Genomic DNA, 20215 nt, shown 5'->3' on the forward strand with positions numbered 1-20215 from the left:
TTCCTGCTTTAAATAGATCTGCTAAACATTATCAGGGCAAAGTTTAAAGGACACTACTGGCTTAGAACAAAATATATGAGAAGTGTACCTTTGTCCTAATAATTTGAGAGAAAAGCAGAAAGTTTTGTGGTACAGTACTGTATGATTTTTTACAAAAAATACAAAATTATTAACAAAATAACAATAAAATTCCCATAAGGGCAAAAAATTCACCTATTAAAAATAGAATCACTCTGATGAAAACTGGAAGGGAATAGAAGTATCAACTCTGGATATTGGATTAGATATTCTTCTTTGCTCAGTTTTCAACTCTACATGTTTCGTGGTCGACCTGTTTTTTCAGGAGTATAACTCAGAGAGATTTGTTCTATAAAATAATCAAACATGTATTTAAATACACAATGAGAAGAAATGCATATAAATCACAGAGTATGAAGTGTACCACCAGATAACTTTCATATTGATGAAACACCCCATCACTGCAAACAACCCAGTACCTATAGTATATATGTGCATTAGTCCCCATCTGTGCCACTAAAATTCTAAATGATGAAACAAAAAAAGACATTAATAGGATCATAGGAGATCTCTGATCTCCTTAATGGTTATCGCCTTAAAGGTGCATTGTGTGTCATGTTTTTTTTTGTTTGAACTTGACAGTTTTTCATTAGCTTTTACCTTCATCTGGCTCCCGCACTTGCCCGGGAGACTTCTATTGTGGCCTTGAGGTGTCGGGTGTGCTGGTCTTGCTCCTGTGGGTATGTTTGCTTGATCAGAATTTTAGTGGCGCATTATAGATGGGGACTTATCTACATACATTTCTTCTTATTGTGTATTTATATACCGGTACATGTTTGATTCTTTTATAGAATAAACCTCTCTAAATTACACTCATGAAGAACTGGGCATCAACCGCAAAACATGTAGAGTTGAGAACCGAGCAAGGATGAATATCTGATCCAATATCTAGGGTTGATACTTCTTTTCCCTTCCAGTTTTCATCAGAATGATTCTATTTTCAATATGTGAATTTCTTGCCCTTACGGGAATTTTATTGTTGTTAATAAATTAGTATTTTTTGTAATTACCTTGACTACCATGGACCCATACAGTACCACGAAAGTCCAAAGTTGCCTCAAAACTTTCTGCTTTTCTCTCAAATTGTCAGGGTAAAATAATTGATTGATTGATATGAATTAATGGAAACCTCCACATTTATTTATTTTTTAATTTTGGATAGGTAAGGACCTCAATTCTTATGTTTTCACCAGGTCAAGTGAGAGCAAATGTATTCAGTGGGGATACCAATTTAATTTTAAACCCCGCTTGTTGTGTTGTTTGTGGTGGCACTGCATCAAGTTTGTTTGGAGTTTGTCCAAATTTGGTAGTGAATTGGTGTGCTAAATAATTGAGGTTTTTGTGTAGTTTCAGTTTGCTCCTAAAAAAGGATAATATGAACTTGGTTTAGTATAAATGACATTCTTCTCCAAAAAACGCTTTTCTACTTCTACCCTACTAGACAACCTCCAATAAAACATAACTTGTATTTATCCTCTTTAAAACTTGTAATTTTCTGTGTAATCTGATTCTTTTTTACCTAATTAAAATGCCAATAGTCAATAGATCATTGTCTCTCTCCGTCTGAATTTTGAGGAAGCCAAAATAGAATAAATACGTTCAAATTAAATCTTATTATTTTAAGGAAAGATGAAAACATACCCCCTACCAAGTCAGAGATGATAAAACATTATGAAATTGGGTTACAAATGTTACTATTAATATTAGTATACTTTTCCTTTGTTGGAATGCAGATATATAAATGCAGAAATTAATCATTTTTTCCTTGAATTTCTTCCTTCAGAATTTCAACTAAGGCGCTCAATGTGTTCTTGAAAGATTCCATCACCACCTGGGAGGTCCTTGCTGTTAGTCTTTCTCCAAATAAAGGTAATATACCCAGCCAAATGTTTTCAATTCAATCCTGCAGACAAAAAGTTTTGGTATTGAGTGCTTAATAAAATCCAACACTTGTGTTTATTTATATTTATGCATACAGTAAATGCTGCAGCCATTGGTTTTGTAAGGTTTTCCACTGCATATTGGTTCTGTAAAATGTAAATTTCAACAGCAAAGCTCTGGCCCACCCGATTCCTCCTCCCATGTATTGGTCAGTGTGTCACCATTCACCTTTAAAGACTAGTAGTGATGAACAGGATGTATGGGGGGGTGGGGCTGAGATGGGAAGCTAGACCCCAAATTTCTGAGTTCTTCACAGCATTTACATAATTGGACACCATAGACTTCAGATGTTCTTGATGACAGCCTTAGGTGACTTTTAATGCATTGTATGTCCAGCCAAATAGAGGTGATGTGAAATATTCCTCTGGTGTTCAGCTGGCAACTTTTATTTTTACTTTCTTACTTGTTTGATTTATATAGTGTATACTGCGCTGATTGTTTGTATGTATGTGAATATTATTGCAGAATATGACTAAGATTTACTAAATGCAAATAGACTTTGCAAGTGCAGTTGTGTCAGAGCTTAGTAAATGAGATGAAGCTTTACTTTGCAAAGAGTACCCAACAACATACAAGAAAAAAAAAACTTGCACATGATTGGATGATGGAAGTCAGCAGAACTTCCTCTCATTTTCTAAGTTCTGGGGCAACTATCTATCTATCTATCTATCTATCTATCTATCTATCTATCTATCTATCTATCTATCTATATATCTATATATCTATCTATCTATCTATTTGGCCTTAGTAAATCAACCCCCATAAGTTATTAGGTGTGGTAGCTACCAGATATACTCGAGTATAAGCCGAGTTTTTCAGCACATTTGTGCTGAAAATGTCTCCTCGGCTTATACTCGAGTCACCTCTTTGCATCTGATCTCCTGGACTTTGGGGACCTGTACCAGCTGGCTGTAGGTCCCCTGGACCCCAATCTTGGAGCACATATAGCCCCACTCTTCCTCTACAGGTGTGCAAAGTTTATTGTCTGGGAGACCTACGGCCGGGGAGCACCGATTCTTCAAATCCGGGCACTCTTTCCATAGACTCCCATGTTAAACAGTAATTTCTCCAGTAACTTTGGGGACCCGGTACTGGCCGGTCGTAGGTCATGATGACGTCACTGCTAAGCTCCGCCCTACATGTTTTTGTTCCCGCCTCCACTCCTATTGCCCTTTGACAACATCCATTGTGATGAAATGCATAAGTTATTTTTTTTGTCATTTTGACTTAATATCCAAAATGAGTCTAAATATTTGATTACGGTACGTCCTTAGGGACTTGCAGTACCAAAGTATGTGGATTAAGGAGCCAATTGAGCCATCATAATCATTTTAAAACATCTCCAAAGCCTCTACTCAAACTTGAATCCATTCAGAATAATTTTTACTGCATCTTCTGATTCAGAAAAGTATCTTTCCAATTTCTAATTAATCCTTATTAAATTAAACATATATTACTGTTGCGTTGTGTTACAGTGCTGTTGTGTTTTTTTTTTTTTTAAGGTATTTGTATTGCTAAACCATACGAGATCCAGGTAATGAAAGACTTCTTCATTGACCTAAAGCTGCCTTATTCTGTGGTGAGGAATGAACAGGTGGAGATCCGTGCTGTTCTCTTCAATTATGGCAATGCCAGAATCAAGGTAAAGGCCAGCCTTTCACATTTTTTATCATCTATTTTCCATTTTCATCAATGCATAAGGTTGGGCATCCATCCAGTTCAAACTCTCACAAACGAGATGTGTGAATCGATTTTGGCAAAGCTGATTTCACCAAATAAAATAAATAATTATTGGAAAATGTGGTTTATTATGCTACGTAGGAATTAATTTTTGTGGATGTATTTAGGAAAGTTTAGTTTATTTCGTTGAGGTTTTTTTTGTATTTGTGTTCTATTTTACTTTTATTTTCCCTATTTTTATAAAAATGATGCCTAATGTGGTGTTATTTTGTGGCATAAGCATTTATATGTGCAGTGGGCTGCATAGGTAGATGATGTCAGCTGTGGCCAGCAAGCTCATACAAATCAATGACAAGCTGGCAGGGGGTAGTGACTGTTTGCATGTGATCGTGCATTGAGGAGTTACATCTGGTTGGGGGAAGATGGGCAGTTCATCTTTCTCTAACTGCATGAAACTCTCTGACATTGATTTGAACAGACCTGCGGGCCACTGTTGATCACATATACTTTTGCTACCCACCACGCAAATTACGCTTATTCTTGGCAGTGTTTGGCTGTATACGACCATGTAAATGGGACCGCACAGGACATGTGGGGAAGTGTTTCATGTGTAGCCCTTACCCCTACTAGGTCAGCTGGAAATAAGCCAAGTCTCCCTTAGCTGTTCAGAGGTTGCCTGCCCAGGTACCATCTCCAAAGCACACTGATAAAGTTCAGGCTTAGTCTTGGGGTGTATTTTTAAGATTTATTACAGAATTTGAAAAAATGATATGCACAGTGTAATGCAAAACACAACCTTATATAAGAGGGACATATTCTCAAGCAATATCCTTCAATAGCAGCTTTAAAGTGGTTGTAAAGGTTCACATTTTTTTTAAATAACAAACATGTCATACTTACCTCCACTGGGCTCCGAACAGCGTTTTCTGGGGTCCCCCAGCGGCTCTCTTGGCTCCACCCGCCTCAGATAACCCCCTCTGGGAAGCACTTTCCCAACGGGGTTACCTTGTGGGCGCGCTCCCGAGTCCTGCATTCGGCGTCCATACCCGCCGAGTACATGACTCGGCCCCGCCCCCCAGCAGCCCGAGCCAATGGCAGCACTGGTATCAATCTATCCAATGAAGAGCTGAGAAGCCTGGGCAAAGGAAGAGCATGTTCGCGATGGGGGGCTTTCCAGGGCTCAGGTAAATAAAACGGGGGGCTGGGGGGCCGGTAATCGTCAGATGCATAGGATGCATTAAGGTGAAAAAACATGAACCTTTATAGCCCCTTTAAGTTCTCCTGGAGGTAGGGGGACAGCCATTTAATCTGAGACTCTGTAAAAGCAGTCACATTCCTTGTAGCAAGCTCTGGTGTCCAACCTTCAAAGCATAAGTACATGTGGAGCTCAAGGCAAGGTCCTACTCACAATGTCCAGAGGCAGCTCACAATCAGCTTCCCGGTGACACTTTTCAGTGAAAGGCATCCTTCTTCCAGCCAAGCTTTCACAGGCAGTGTCTTCCAGTAAGTTTCTTTAAGTCCAAGTTCCTACCCTGCCAAATGCATGCTGGAGCCTAATGACAATATCACTTCAGCAACACCGGCTGCCTCCTAGGGGCAGAGGACCCAGAAGAGAGATACTCTGATTAGACCCTCCCAAGCATTTATCTTCTCCCCAGCCATACTTTTTAGATCTCCCTCCCAGGGATTGGCTGATGTCAGATAAATATTCATAACCCAGTGGCTAACCATCCTACTCTATTTCTGGAAGCTTTTTCATCTGCCAGGCTTAGAGATAGATGTGCCAGATATTGAAAATACAATGCTGCTTAGCTAAGTATAGTAAAGCCCAAAAATGTATTTAGCCAGCCTAAAGCAAGGGAGCGACATCAGATTTTGCCGAACATCTTCTTGACAACTGGTAGGGAAGGGTGTACTGAGCCTTATACCGCGTACACACGATCATTTTTCGGCATGAAAAAAAACCAAAGTTTTTCGGCATGTAGAAAAAACAAAGTTTTTCCAACTTTAAACGACGTTGCCCACACACCATCGTTTTTTAAAAATGCTCTAGCAAAGCGTGGTGACGTACAACACATACGATGGCACTACAAAGGGGAAGTTCCATGCGGATGGCGCCACCCTTGGCACTGCTTTAGCTGATTCTGTGTTAGTAAAAGACGATTGGCACTTTTCTGTCTGTTACAGCGTGATGAATGTGCCTACTCCATTAGGAATGGTAGTTTTACCAGAACGAGTGCTCCCGTCTCATAACTTGCTTTTTAGCGTTGTTTTAGCCCACACACGATCATTTTTTACAACCCTAAAAACGACATTGTTTAAAACGTTGTTAAAAAATGCAGCATGTTCGTTAAAAAAAATTGTCGTTTTTCAGAACCCGAAAAATGATGTAAAGCCCACACATGATCATTTTAAATGACATTTTTTAAAAACGACGTTTTTTTCATGTCGAAAAACGATTGTGTGTACGCGGCATTATGGTTTAAATAACACATTTATTTTTGTGCATTTGTCTGCACCAATCGAAATCTTGCATGTAGGATTTGATTAGGGCAATGACAATAGCATGGACAAAAAAAAAAAAACTCTAACATTCATAGGAACCCAACTAGAACTATGTATACCATTTTATATGAACAATAATCATCCAATGCATTTCTGCTTGCTTTTTCTTTATGTTGTATAGTAAGGCATTTGACCTAAACTACTCTTACCATAAAGTAGAACATGTACCAGGGGTATGTCTGACAGGAAAAATTAATTTAGTGGAGCAGTTTAACCTCTACCAAATACATACCGTAATATTGGAATACTACCGTAAGCTCCAGGCAAACAGCCAAATAAATGTATGTGGACAGCTTAGATGTTGTACAACTTGGCACAGTTGTCAGTGGCGCCTTCTGAACCCAGCCTTCCAGTTGATGAAGACCGCTGTCTCCTTCTGACAGTACATATGCATAAAGTAGGACCGAATAGTCTATAGCTGTAACAATGAAAGTGGTGTCATCATCTGACAGTACTGTGAGGCAGAGCTGAGAACTGGATGGATAGAAATAAAAAACAAGATTGTGCAACTGTATTTCATTGAAGTATTAAGGTGATCACTTGGAGTTCAGCTTTAACATCTAGATTGCAATGCTGATTTGTTTCAGGTGAAAGTGGAATTTACTCACAACCCAGAATTCTGCAGTCTGTCTACATCCAAAGCAAAATACCGCAAAGACATTTATATTGAACCCCATTCTTCCTTTGCTGTTCCTTTTATCATTGTACCACTCTCTCTGGGTCTGCATGACATAGAAGTGAAAGCTGCGGTCTTTCAACAATTTTTGTCTGATGGTATCAAGAAAAAGCTAAAGGTTGTGGTAAGTATGGGTTCAGATGATTTAAGTGCCTTGCCTTTGTTACCTAGCAGACCCTTGCACCACATCTGTGTATGTACCGAATTTTGCGTGCATGCTCAGACAAAACAGAGGTCTTTGTCCTCGACTGCACCATCTTCTTACATATGTAAAGGGAAAATATGTGTGTGAATGTCCAGAAGACTGGCCACAGACTTTCTGCACATCTGCGCATGTGTGCACAATGTCATTCCTGCCTAGGCAAGAAAGGAAGAAGCACAACAAAATACGAGAGCAATTACAAAAATATATATCCAATGGTGGGATGGTGGGGGAGGGCAAGACTGGAGCCATGTGCACAGACATTGCTTTTGCGGTGAAAATCCGCTTTAACATAAAAAATTCAACTCAATCGAAATTCCATCCATTTTATTCAAAACTCCACACTCACCTTGCAAAAGGTGACAAATTCTCATGCTTTAATGTTTAGATTTGACCTTGGTGATTAGGAACTCAACTCATTTGTTGCTGTTAAAATTTCTTTCAGCCAGAAGGAGTTCGTCTTACAAAAAATGTCAAGACAGTGACTCTGGAACCACAAGTGAAAGGGAAAGGTAAGTCCTTTCTGAGGTCATTGATTTTCTATGTTCGTTTTAGTGCTAGAAACCTTATCAATAAAGGGGTTGTAAAGGCTTGTTTTTTTTGTTTTTTAAATAACAAACATATCATACGTATCTCCACTGTGCAGCTCGTTTTCCACAGAGTGGCCCTCAACCCCTTCTTCTGGGGTCCCTCGGCAGCTCTCGCGGCTCCTACCTGCATCAGATAACCCCCTAGGAGAAGGGATCTCCCGGAGGGGTTAACTTTGGGGGCGCGCTCCTGAGTCCAGCATTTGCATCCATAGACTGCCGAACTCGGCCCCGCCAACCCGGTGCCCGCGTCATTGGATTTGATTGACAGCAGCGGGAGCCAATGGCTGTGCTGTTATCAATCTATCCAATTAAGAGCTGTGACCCCATGGAGAGAGGGACAGCACGTCCCCGCTGAGGAAAATTCAGGGCTCAGGTAAGTAAAACGGGGGGCTAGAGGGCTGGTGACTGCCATGTGTTTCTGGTATGTTCAATTAAGTAAAAAAAAAAAAATGTGCAGAGAATGTTCTATGTAAATGTAGCGCTACCCCCTCAAGAGCCGCTGATTGATTTGGGATCTACTCTCTTCACTTAGCTCACCCCTATTTAACTGGCTCGAACCCTCCATTGACACATCAGAAGTCTGGTGGGTGTATTGTGACCTCTGCTTGACCGGGGTCACAATAGCAGGCATGCAATATGCAAATGACAATGTAACAACAATATTACCTGCTTTTAGGGGTGGTCCCTCCAGACGAGAAAAATACACTTCACACAGTCAATATGTTTAAACCAAAGAGAATGAGTTTACTTTATGTAGACTAGAGAAAACAAACATGGGTTTAAATCACAAGCAAACAACTGTTATGCAATGACACAATATGATCCTACAAGGGCCCTTGTGGGAATCAGTAAATAATAATAATGAAAAGATCTAAGTTAAAGAATGGTACCATTCAGCTAAACTAATGTAGGCAATCTATGCTCGCAAGCTCCCTCTAGCGGTCAATCCTGCAGAACAGCTGAAGAACGTCTCGAGACTAAAGTCCACGTTGCAGCCGGTTAGTGCACATTAGATTTATAATCCACAAGTGGTAAACTATAAAAGAAAGTCAATTAAACAAAGTATCTTGAACAGCAACGTGGGTGAACTGATCGCTCATCAGCATCAGTCACTTCTGCGTAAACAACTAGGAAGTAGAGAGGGCCGCTAAGTTTCAGCTAGGGGCCCAACATGTGTCTCCGGTTTGTAGGGTGGCACTAGGTTAACTGTCTAAAAGGGAGGATTTGAGGTTGAGCATGTGCTCTCTCACCCGACAGGCCTGATCCGCCTGAGTTCTTCTCAAAAGGATGCGTTGGTAGATCACTGCTCCACAGCATGAGGTCTCCGGAATCAGGCTCTCCACTGTTTCAGTTGTCAGCTGGGTGGCCTCCCCGGTCTCCTGGAACACGAGCTGGGTACGGTGGTCTTGCTTCCTTCTGGATGGCTGGTCTCTCGGAGGAGTTAGGCCCAGGCTTCAGGCCTAGCAGTACGGCTGTGCTGTTCTCCACAGCTCCGCAGAGGAGAAGATGCAGGTCCAGAGAGAGAGAGAGATCAGCCCCTCCCTTTCCTTAAGTAAGCTTCCCCATAAGTCTGTTCGGAGGTGTCACATGTTCCGATAACTCAGGGCATTGTGGGATGAGTAGTCTGTTTCTCCTCAGGCCCCGTACACACGACCAAACATGTATGCTGAAACTGGTCCGCGGACCAGTTTCAGCATACATGTTCGGTCGTGTGTAGGCGCGAGCGGGTAGAATTCCAGCAAACATTTGCCCGCCGGGCCTTTTCCCAGCGGGCAAATATTCCTGGACTTGTTTTAAAACCGTCCGCTGGAATCCTGCCCGCTCGGACATGTATGATCGTCTGTACAGACCTACCGTACATGTCCGAGCGCCCGCCGTCCCTCGCATGCGTCGAATGACTTCGTCGCATGCGTGGAAGCATTTAAAAGGCAGGCCCGCCCATGTCGCCGCGTCATCGCCGCGTCATCGTCGTGGCGACGGCGCGGACACTCCCCGCATATTGTTTACGCGCGGACTTCTGCATCGTACAGAAGTCCCCGGGCAGACATGTACGGTGAAAACGGTCCGACGGACCGGTTTCATCGTACATGTTTGCCCGTGTGTACCCGGCCTAAGAGTCAATGGAGTCCATATCTCCCGCTACTTGCAGTCCCATGCATAACTTCCTTAAAGGTATCTTACATATTTACAAGCGTGAATAAAGTTCCAGCGGGAATTCAGGCCTGTCATTAGACTCTGACAGGATGACCCCGCTACATAAATATAACAACTAAGCTCCTGGCAGAAACAAGAGTAGACACAAAGAAAATAATATAGCCCACTATATGTGCACCAAATGCCTTAGCAAATCTATATATTACCATGTGAAAGTAATGGTGACTTCATCACTGAGCTGCACATAGCCTGTACAGAGAGCAGAGCTTTGGAAGGGACCCAGCAGATACTCCAACTACAGGCTGCCTGTAAAAAGTGGGGAGGATACAAGACCAGTCACCCTGCACAAGGAAAGACAAAAGCAGTGACCGGTCTGTGTTACAGGAAACTTCAGTGGCAAAGTGCAGGAGTTGTTTCATGACAACATTGTTCATTTTTTTTAGTGGACGATTGTAGATTTTTTTTTATCAATTTACTGTACTCAATTTTCTTTTTGTATTTGTTTGATACTAATAAAATTATTGCTAGCTATACCGCAGAAGTCACATTAAACAACCTCTGTGTGTGTGACCATCCTATGGGTCAAAGTAGTTTGAGGTGGAACTGTACTTTTGTTATGGGGACAACATCCTAATAGAGTTTTGACTATGATGGGGTACTTATAATTTTTTTTATAGTTTGTTTTTTTGTGGAGTAGAGTGGTTTCATTGCTGGATTTTTTTGCACATATCTGGGACAAAATACGGAAGGAATGTTGTGTAGTGGGGAAGCATATCCACTCTTTAATCCATTTCTGACCAGACTAAAGGGACTCTTAATAGGGGACCTAACCTACTCTCCCTTACATGTGGGGATCTCTGCAGGGTGGCCCATCCTGGCTTAGCCAGTACCTGGTGACAGTCATCTGCATACCTGTTTCAGGCCTTATACCAACAGACCCCACTTTGGCTCTTGGCCCTTTGACACAAGTTTTCTTTCAAGGATATATCACAATATAGAGGTTCGGAGAATGAGGATTCCACTCCAGGAATGCCTTTTAACAGTTTACTGAATCAATAGAAGCAAAGATATTTACATACTTCAGCCACCCTTGAAGGTGGCGACACTCAGCTTAAGTTACAAACAGTCCAGCAAAGTTCAGTGAGGTGTAGCAAGGAGGAGAGAGGATAGGCTCCTTAATCAAAGAAGGGGTGTCCTAGAGTCCAGCAGTCCATGACAGGGGGATAGAAGTAGTCCCAAAAATGCATTTTCAGGCTTCCCTCTTAAGGATAAGCTAAATGAATACAGTCCAGCTACCTTAATGCTGATCTGGTCCAGTTCACCCACAGAGACAACAAGTAAACACTTTCCTCATGGCATCCAACTTCCCAGCCAGCTCTCCATTTTTCTAATAAAACCTTACCCTGGGTACCCCTCTCCCATTAGGGGCAAGGCTGGCACCTAACCAAAGCATCTCTCAAGCAGAATCTCACTCTACATTTATGGGGGCATCTAGTAGCCAACCAAGGGAAATACAAAAGATCAAATCCACGCCCTACCCTACACTTTACCAATACAATACTTGTTTATTCCAGATTTCTGCTTTAAGGAACAAAATTATGCTTTTAAAGTTTTAAGATGATGGTGTTATATATATTATTTAACTCTCTTTGTTTTAACGTATTTTGTTATTTTTGTGTAGTTTGTTGAGTGTTGTGTTCTTCACTATCTTTACCTGCCTTTTTTCATCCCTTTGTGGTTGTTGTTCACAGGTGGGGTCCAGAAGGAGGTGATTGATCCATTAAATGAGAAAAATATTGTGCCTCGTACAGAAGTTGAAACCATTGTAACAGTTCAAGGTAAAAAAAAAAAAAAAAAAAAAACAATACTGATGAAAGAAAAAATGCAAAGATAATGTCAAGTAATGTCAAGTACATCAGGTTTCTTGTTCGCAAAAAGGGTTTGGTTGTTTAACTGCTGTACTACAGGGCACTTTCACCCTCTTCCTGCCCAGGCCAATTTTCAGCTTTCAGCGCTGTCACACCTTGAATGACAATTGCGTGATCATGCAACACGGCACCCAAATGAAATTTTTATAATTTTTCTGAGACAGATAGAGCTTTCTTTTGGTGGTATTTAATCACCACTTTTTTTGCTAAAAAAACAAAAACGGCAGACAATTTTGAAAGAACAAAGCAAAACGTTTTTCTTAGTTTCTGTTATAAAATTTAGCAAATACATAATTTTTCTTCTTCACTGATGTGCGCTAATGAGGCTGCACTGATGTGCACTGTTGGGACTGCACTGATGGATATGCGAATGAGGCCTCGTACACACGACCGAGTTTCTCGGCAAAAACCAGCAAGAAACTTGCTTGTTTTTTTTTTCTTTGCCGAGGAAACCGGTCGTGTGTACATTTTTCGACGAGGAAACTGTCGAGGATCCCATCGAGCCAAAAAAGAGAGCATGTCTTCTTTTTCCTCGACGGGAATGGAGAAACTTGCCTTGTCGAGTTCCTCGACAGCCTAACAAGGAACTCGACGAGGAAAACTATGTGTTTCGCCCGTCGAGTTCCTCGGTCGTGTGTACGAGGCCTCACAGGCAGGTTTGTTTACATTGACACTTGATACTTGTGATTGAATACAGCTGACCACATGGTAAAGGGCCACTGTGACTGGGCCTTTACCTCAATCTGTGATCAGCAAGCCTGATGTACGCACTGATGGACACACAGGAGGTGCGCTCTGGGAGGACATCCATGGAACAAGAGAGCCACGCTGTAGCTGTCTTTTGGCTATGGCCCTGTAATAAAGTGGTTAAGAGAATCAGTATGCAATCTATCTGAATAGTTATCTTAAATTATTATAATTGATATTTCCTTTTAACTTGTAACTTTGCCCAATTATTTAGCTCTATTTACCTGGCAAGTGTCTTACCCGTCAGCTTGAGTCTGTGATTGGAGAACACTAATGCTGCGTACACACGATCAGTTCGTCTGATGAAAACGGTCTGATGGACCGTTTTCATCAGACTAACCTATCGTGTGTGGGCCCCATCGTTTTTTTATCCATCAGTCAAAAAACTAGGAACTTGTTTTAAAATTATCTGATGGATAAAAAACCTGTAGAAAAAAACGATCGTCTGTGGGTACGTCCATCGTTTAAAAATCGCTCACGCATGCTCAGAATCAAGTCGACGCATGCTTGGAAGCATTGAACTTCGTTTTTTTTTTTAGCACGTCGTTGTGTTTTACGTCACCACGTTCTGACACAATCGTTTTTTTAACTGATGGTGTGTAGGCACGACTGATCATCAGTCAGCTTCATCGGATAATTGATGGAAAAATCCATCAGACCGTTTTCATCAGACGAACTGATCGTGTGTACAGGGCATTAGAGTATGACAGTTGTTTCCCCAACAACTGCCTGACCTTACCCACCTACCTCAAACTCTGCAGCCTGTGTAATGTCAGGCAGTTATCAAGGCAGCATCTGCAGGGCTTCAGATGACTTCAGAACTCTCAGGCGAGTCAGACGCTAGTCAAGTAAAAAAACTAAACAAGAAGTAAACATAAATCTTTTGCCAGCAAAATTTACAAGTATTATATTTATGAAAGAATTTCAGGCAAATCGTAAATAAATACTCTAGGCAATCACAACAAGTTTATCTGAGAGAATATTCAGTTTTTATGTGATTATTGACTACCATTGGCCAACAATACACTTCATCCCAACATTGAATCACTCCCCTCTACTTCCTTTAATTGGAGGAAATTGTACTTTGTGAGGAAAGATTGCTAGCTGGGGGTAACGTCTAACTGAAAGTAAATAGAAGTAGAAATGTCAATTGATGGGAAGATACCACATATCAGCAAGAATACACAACCTTAAATCGTGTAGCTTTACTGGCAGTTTTGCATTCTTAGCTGGAGTCCTTCACTAAGCTGAAAATTGGAATACAATGTCATTTTGTGCTCCCTTCAAGGGCAACTTCAACTGAAACTTTTTCTAGTCTGGGATATTGTGGAAAAGGATTAGAATCTCTGTTGGTTTTTACTGTTGTTCATATGCCTGCTGAGAAAACCCCCCCTCACTTCCTGTCACAGTCATAGTTGGTCACTGTACCAGGAAGTAAGGGGAAGCAAACGGTAACAACATTCTTGGCAGAGGTTATAACTATTCTAACCATTCCATCTGGACAAAGCTATAAAAAAAAAAAGATTATGGCTGAGGTTCCACTTTCAGGGCGCATTGTACAGTATATAGACATACAGGGCCAAATCCTCAAAAAAGCTGCCTAACTTAACTTTCAGCAGTTAAGTTACACTGACTTAAAATTTCTACCTAAGTGCCTGATCCACAAAGCACTTACCTAGAAATTACACGCCGTGTAACTTAAGTGCCTCCGTCGCAAGGCGGTCCTCCTCTCCGGGGGGCGTTTAAAATTTAAATGAGGCGCGCTCCCGCGCCGGCCGTACTGCGCATGCGTGTGACGTAATTTTCCCGACGTGCAGCGCGCGAACGTAATTTACGCCGGGCTTTGTGGATTGCGACGGGACACTAAAGTTGCGACGGGTGAAAAAAAATATACGCGCCGGGAAAACAAATAATTATAAAAAAAATTGACAGCGTCGCTCGGCATGCATTCCTGAGAGGGAGAACTCCATGCCAATTTTCAAAGAAAAAACCGGCATGGGTTCCCCCCCCCCAGGAGCATACCAGGCCCTTAGGTCTGGTATGGGTTGTAAGGAGACCCCCCCTACGTCGAAAAATCGACGTAGGGGGTCCCCCTACAATCCATACCAGACCCGTATCCAAAGCACGCTACCCGGCCGGTCAGGAAAGGGAGTGGGGACGAGCGAGCGCCCCCCCCTCCTGAGCCGTGCCAGGCCGCATGCCCTCAACATGGGGGGGTTGGGTGCTCTGGGGCAGGGGGGCGCACTGCGGGCCCCCCCACCCCAGAGCACCCTGTCCCCATGTTGATAAGGACAGGACCTCTTCCCGACAACCCTTGCCGTTGGTTGTCGGGGTCTGCGGGCGGGGGGCTTATCGGAATCTGGGAGTCCCCTCAAATAAGGGGGCCCCCACATACCGGCCCCCCACCCTAAGTGAATGGATATGGGGTACATCGTACCCCTACCCATTCACCTGGAGGCAAAAAGTTAAAGTTATTAAACACACAACACAAGGGTTTTTAAAATAATTTATTAGTCTGCTCCGGAGGCCCCCCTGTCTTCTTTATTAGCTCTAATACCAGGGGGGGCTTCTTCTTCCACTCTCCGGGGTCTTCTCCGCTCTCCGGGGGGGGTTTCTTCTTCCGCTCTCCGGGGGGGGGGTCTTCTCCGCTCTCCGGGGGGGCTTCTTCTTCCGCTCTCCGGGGGGGTCTTCTCCGCTCTCCGGGGGTCTTCTTCTATCTTCGCCGCTCTCCGCTGTTGACTCGGCGCACCCCGGTTCTTCTGCAGCTGTCCGGTGCCTTCTTCTTCAGCGCTGGCTGCCTGCTATCTTCGTGTGTTAGCTCAATTACTAACAGGCAGCCAGCGCGGTCTTCTGTGACGTCATGTTCTTCTTCTCCCTTCTTCCGATGTTGACACGTCGCCTCTTCTCACTGCAATGATGGAAGCGCGCCTTGCATCCCATTTATATAGGCATCACCGTCCCATCATGCTCCGGTAGGTACCCACGTGGTGGGTGCACGTGGGTAGGCATTCCTGGCCGGCCGGGTAGCGTGCTTTGGATACGGGTCTGGTATGAATTGTAGGGGGACCCCCTACGTCGATTTTTCGGCGTAGGGGGGTCTCCTTACAACCCATACCAGACCTAAGGGCCTGGTATGCTTCTGGGGGGGAACCCATGCCGGTTTTGATTTTACAAATTGCCGTGGAGTTCTCCCTCAGGAATGCATACCAAATGCCGTCGCTTGAATGTGCTTTTACATGGTGTTACTAACTTTACACCATGTAAAAGCAGCCCTAATTTTACACTTGCAAACTAAAACTTACGGCGAAAAAACGAAGCTGAAAAGCTTTGTGGATCGCCCTAAGTGCTAATTTGCATACCAGAAGCGGCATTTCGACTCGATATGCCCCCAGCGGCGGATGCGGTACTGCATCCTAAGATCCGGCAGTGTAAGTCCCTTACAGATGTCGGATCTTCTGCCTAACTTTGGAAAACTGATTCTGTGGATCAGTTCCAAAGTTAGAACCAGGGATACGACGGCTTACGCCGGCGTATCCCTTTTGAGGATATGGCCCACAGTGTCTCACAAAAGTGAGTACACCCCTCACAATTTTGTAAATATTTTATTGTATCTTTTCATGTGACAATACTGAAGAAATGACAGTTTGCTACAATGTAAAGTAGTGAGTGTACAGCTTGTATAACAGTGTACAATTGCTGTCCCCTCAAAATAACTCAACACACAGTCATTAATGTCTAAACCGCTGGCAACAAAGTGAGTACACCCCTAAGTGTTAATGTCAAAATTGGGCCCAATTAGCCATTTTCCCTTCCTGTGTCATGTGACTCGTTAGTGTTACAAGGTCTTAGGTGTGAATGGGGAGCAGGTGTGTTAAATTTGGCGTTATCTCTCTCACTCTCTCATACTGGTCACTGGAAGTTCAACATGGCACCCCATGGCAAAGAACTCTCTGAGACCCTGAGACTGAGCTGCAGCATGGTGGCCAAGATCATACAGCGGTTTAACAGGGCAGGTTACACTCAGATGGTCGATCAAAGAAGTTGAGTGCATGTGAAATACTGCATATACATGAGTCATGAATTATTAGGTTGTTGTGTTACTACAGAGCAGAATCAGACAAAATCTCCAATCACAAGCCACTGGACACTTTTTAGAAATTAAAGATTAAAATAATAATAATAATAATAATAATAATAATAATAATAATAATAATAATAATAATTTGAAATTAATTAAGAATGGCTGCAAAAGCTGGGCAAAATTGGGTATTCTGGAAGACATACTGTAAGAAACAGATAGTTTTGCGTAGAATTGGTTTTTAACATGTTTGGTACTAATATACTGAAATTTTGTGTGTGAAAAAAAGGACTAATTTCAAGAACTTTATCATTTTTAACTTAGGGACTCCAATCACTCAAATGGTGGAAGACGCCATAGATGGTTCCAATCTGACTCCATTAATTGTTACACCACGTGGTTGTGGAGAGCAGAACATGATTACCATGACACCTAGTGTGATTGCCACAATCTACCTGGATGCTACTAAGCAGTGGGAGCGAATAGGTGTTAACCGAAGAGAGGAAGCCATCAAGAACATCAGAACGGGTAAGTGACCAATGTGGGCAGTTTGTGAACCTAATTTCAAGGAAGATAGAATAGAGGTTTGTGTGAAGCTAATGCCATCTCAATGGAACATTTTTTAAATTATTCTATCATTGACTGAAAAATATAGAATTTTTAGTTAACTATAATAATTGTTCTTTGCACAAATACAATACATTCTTTCCAAAACAGCTACATTAGTGAAATATTTTACACTAGAAATGGGAAAGACCTTTCTTGTCTCCATGTGTACATTATACAAGTATACTTTGTCATGAAACCGCTTGATCAATGTCTCCACAAGGATCTCACTGGGGACTGCTGTTATACTATATGACCAAAAAAGTGTGTGGATATTCCCAAACAACAGTTTGGGGAAGGCCATTTTCTGTTTCAGCATTACTGTATCCCTGTGCTCAAAACCAGCTCCATAAAGAGATGGTATGACCAATTTGATTTAGAGAAACTCAGCTGCCATCCACACAAAACCTTGATCTCAATCCTAATGAACTCCTCTGGGATGAATTAAAATGCAACTGGCAAGCCAAGTCTTCTCATATAACATAACTACCTTACCATATAAATGTATGTTTGGCTGAACGGACACACATTCCCACAAACACACTGAAAAAGGTTGTGGAAGACGAAAAAAAATGTAGGCTGTTATGGCTGCATTGGATAGGAGAGACTAATAATGCAAATGGTTTTGGAATGGGATCTCCAACAAACTCAATGTGGGATAATCAGGTATATACAAACGTGGTCATATAGTACAAATCTTTAACTAGGTGCATTGTCACACCTTATATTCACTACTATGCCATTTCATGCCATCATGCGATCAACTTGATATTACTGTCCTTTTTCAAAAGGATTGTGTAACTATGTTCATGCTGATGCCCCGTACACACACGATCACTTTTTGTGATGAAAAAAAATGTAATTTTTTATCATGAAAAAAAAATGACATTTTTCCAACTTCACGCTATAACAGACAAAAAAGCACAAATCGTCTTTTACTAACAAGTAACCAGCTAAAAGCAGCCTCAAGGCAAATAGAACTTCCCCTTTAGAGTGCCGTCGCTTTGTTCATCATTTTTCAAAAACGATGGTGTGTACACCATCGTTTTTGAAAAATGATGAACAAAGCGACGGCACTCTAAAGGGGAAGTTCTATTTGCCTTGAGGCTGCTTTTAGCTGGTTACTTGTTAGTAAAAGACGATTTGTGCTTTTTTGTCTGTTATAGCGTGATGAATATGCTTACTCCATTATGAACGGTAGTTTTACCTCCCGTCTCAAAACGATGGTGTGTGGGCAACATAATTTTTAATGATGAAGTTGGAAAAATTTCATTTTTTTTCATGATAAAAAATGACATTTTTTTATCACAAAAAGTGATCGTGTGTGGGGGGCATAATTTTTTTTGGTCGTTTTTCAGAAGACAAAACATTATGTTTTGCCCACACACAATCATTTTAAATTACATTTTTAAAAATGTCATTTTATTTCATCACAACAAGTGATCGTGTGTACAGGGCATTAGTCCCTAAAAGGCCCTTTAGTCCTTTGGCACTCTAGAAGTAGAACAGCAGCCAACTGCCTCACAGTCTATCTGTGTCACAGTGTCTTCCCAGAAAAAGAGGACTGATTTTTCTCCCGTTTAGGGCAACAAAGAACAGTGCATCGACCTTAAAATGTTAGTTTACCTTTTCAGAAAAAAAAGGTGAACTAACACCGTACAACCTCCCCACTCGTCAAGTCCCTGCTGTACTTATGGGGTTTCTGAGCTATCAATGCCCATGCAGCCGGTCCATAGATTTGACATCCCCCTCTTCTCTGGGAAGCACTTCCAGACCATAGCAATCCACTGTGCAAGCGCTGACCAATCAAAATCACTCTGGTTCATCCTGGAAACATTGCACAGAGAAGAGGAAAATTAGTGGGGATTTTAAGTCTGTGGACTGCTGGACTGGCTGCATGGGCACTGACCCTGAGGTAGGCATAGCAGGGACCGAGGGGTAGGGAGGTTGTTCGGTGTTAGTTCACATTTTCTGTAGACAGTTATACCACTGGACAAAATAATAGCAAATGGGAGTTTTTTTTTGACCTTCCTGATTTTGATCCTTGGAAATGTTGTTGTGTGCTGCCTCATAGACACTTGTTTGTCACCTGATCAAAAAAAAAAAGTAATCTAATGTCTACAGTCATCTAAAAAGACAATTTTACCTTTAGTGAAGGTCTGCTTTAAAGAAAGGAAATTTGATCTGGAAGATATATTATTTAGAATAGCCGTTACATAGTTACATAGTTAGTCAGGTTGAAAAAAGACACAAGTCCATCCAGTTCAACCACAAAAAATAAAAAAACAAAAATAAAAAACACAGTAAAATCCTATACACCCAACTCCATTCCCACAGTTGATCCAGAGGAAGGCAAAAAACCCCAGCAGAGCATGATCCAATTTGCTACAGCAGGGGAAAAAATTCCTTCCTGATCCCCCGAGAGGCAATCGGATTTACCCTGGATCAACTTTACCTACAAATCTTAATACTCAAGTTATATTCTGTACATTTAGGAAAGAATCCAGGCCTTTCTTAAAGCAATCTACTGAGCTGGCCAGAACCACCTCTGGAGGCCGTTCTAATATCTTGTTCGTTTTAGGTTATGTTCAGCAACTTGTTTACCGCAAAGCAGACAGTTCCTATGCGGCTTTCGTGAACAGACCTGCCAGCACATGGTAAATTAAATCTATACTAAGATACAATACCGATGTGTCATAGCATCATTCTATTTCACCTCACTTGGTGTTGTGTTACAATTTATTTTCATATTCTTGCTCTTCTTATTTCTGGTATGTTTTACTGCTCTGCCTCTAGTTGGCACACAATGACTTGTCTTTCCTCTGCTTGGTTTATTATCACTTCTACTATTTCTGACTTGGCCTGCCTCTGTTTGGTTGATTACTGTCTCTCCTTGGTTTATGATGCCCTGCCTCTGCATGGTTTATAATTATTTGTCTTATCTCCTTGGTTAATTGATGACCTGTCTTG

General features: G+C 41.9%; 1 protein-coding gene across 1 annotated transcript in view; it reads left to right on the plus strand.

Moving 5' to 3' along the window:
• The window catches only part of LOC120933436 (venom factor-like), a 120540-nt gene that overhangs the window by 58493 nt on the left and 41832 nt on the right, over positions 1-20215 (plus strand). Inside the window, exons 19-25 of the mRNA XM_040346653.1 lie at positions 1862-1947; positions 3522-3661; positions 6852-7064; positions 7588-7654; positions 11638-11724; positions 16964-17167; positions 19827-19902. Coding sequence (XP_040202587.1) covers positions 1862-1947; positions 3522-3661; positions 6852-7064; positions 7588-7654; positions 11638-11724; positions 16964-17167; positions 19827-19902 — 873 coding nt within the window. The remainder of the gene's footprint in view (positions 1-1861; positions 1948-3521; positions 3662-6851; positions 7065-7587; positions 7655-11637; positions 11725-16963; positions 17168-19826; positions 19903-20215) is intronic.

The sequence above is a fragment of the Rana temporaria genome, chromosome 3, assembly GCF_905171775.1.
Source record: "Rana temporaria chromosome 3, aRanTem1.1, whole genome shotgun sequence".
Lineage (NCBI taxonomy): Eukaryota > Metazoa > Chordata > Amphibia > Anura > Ranidae > Rana > Rana temporaria.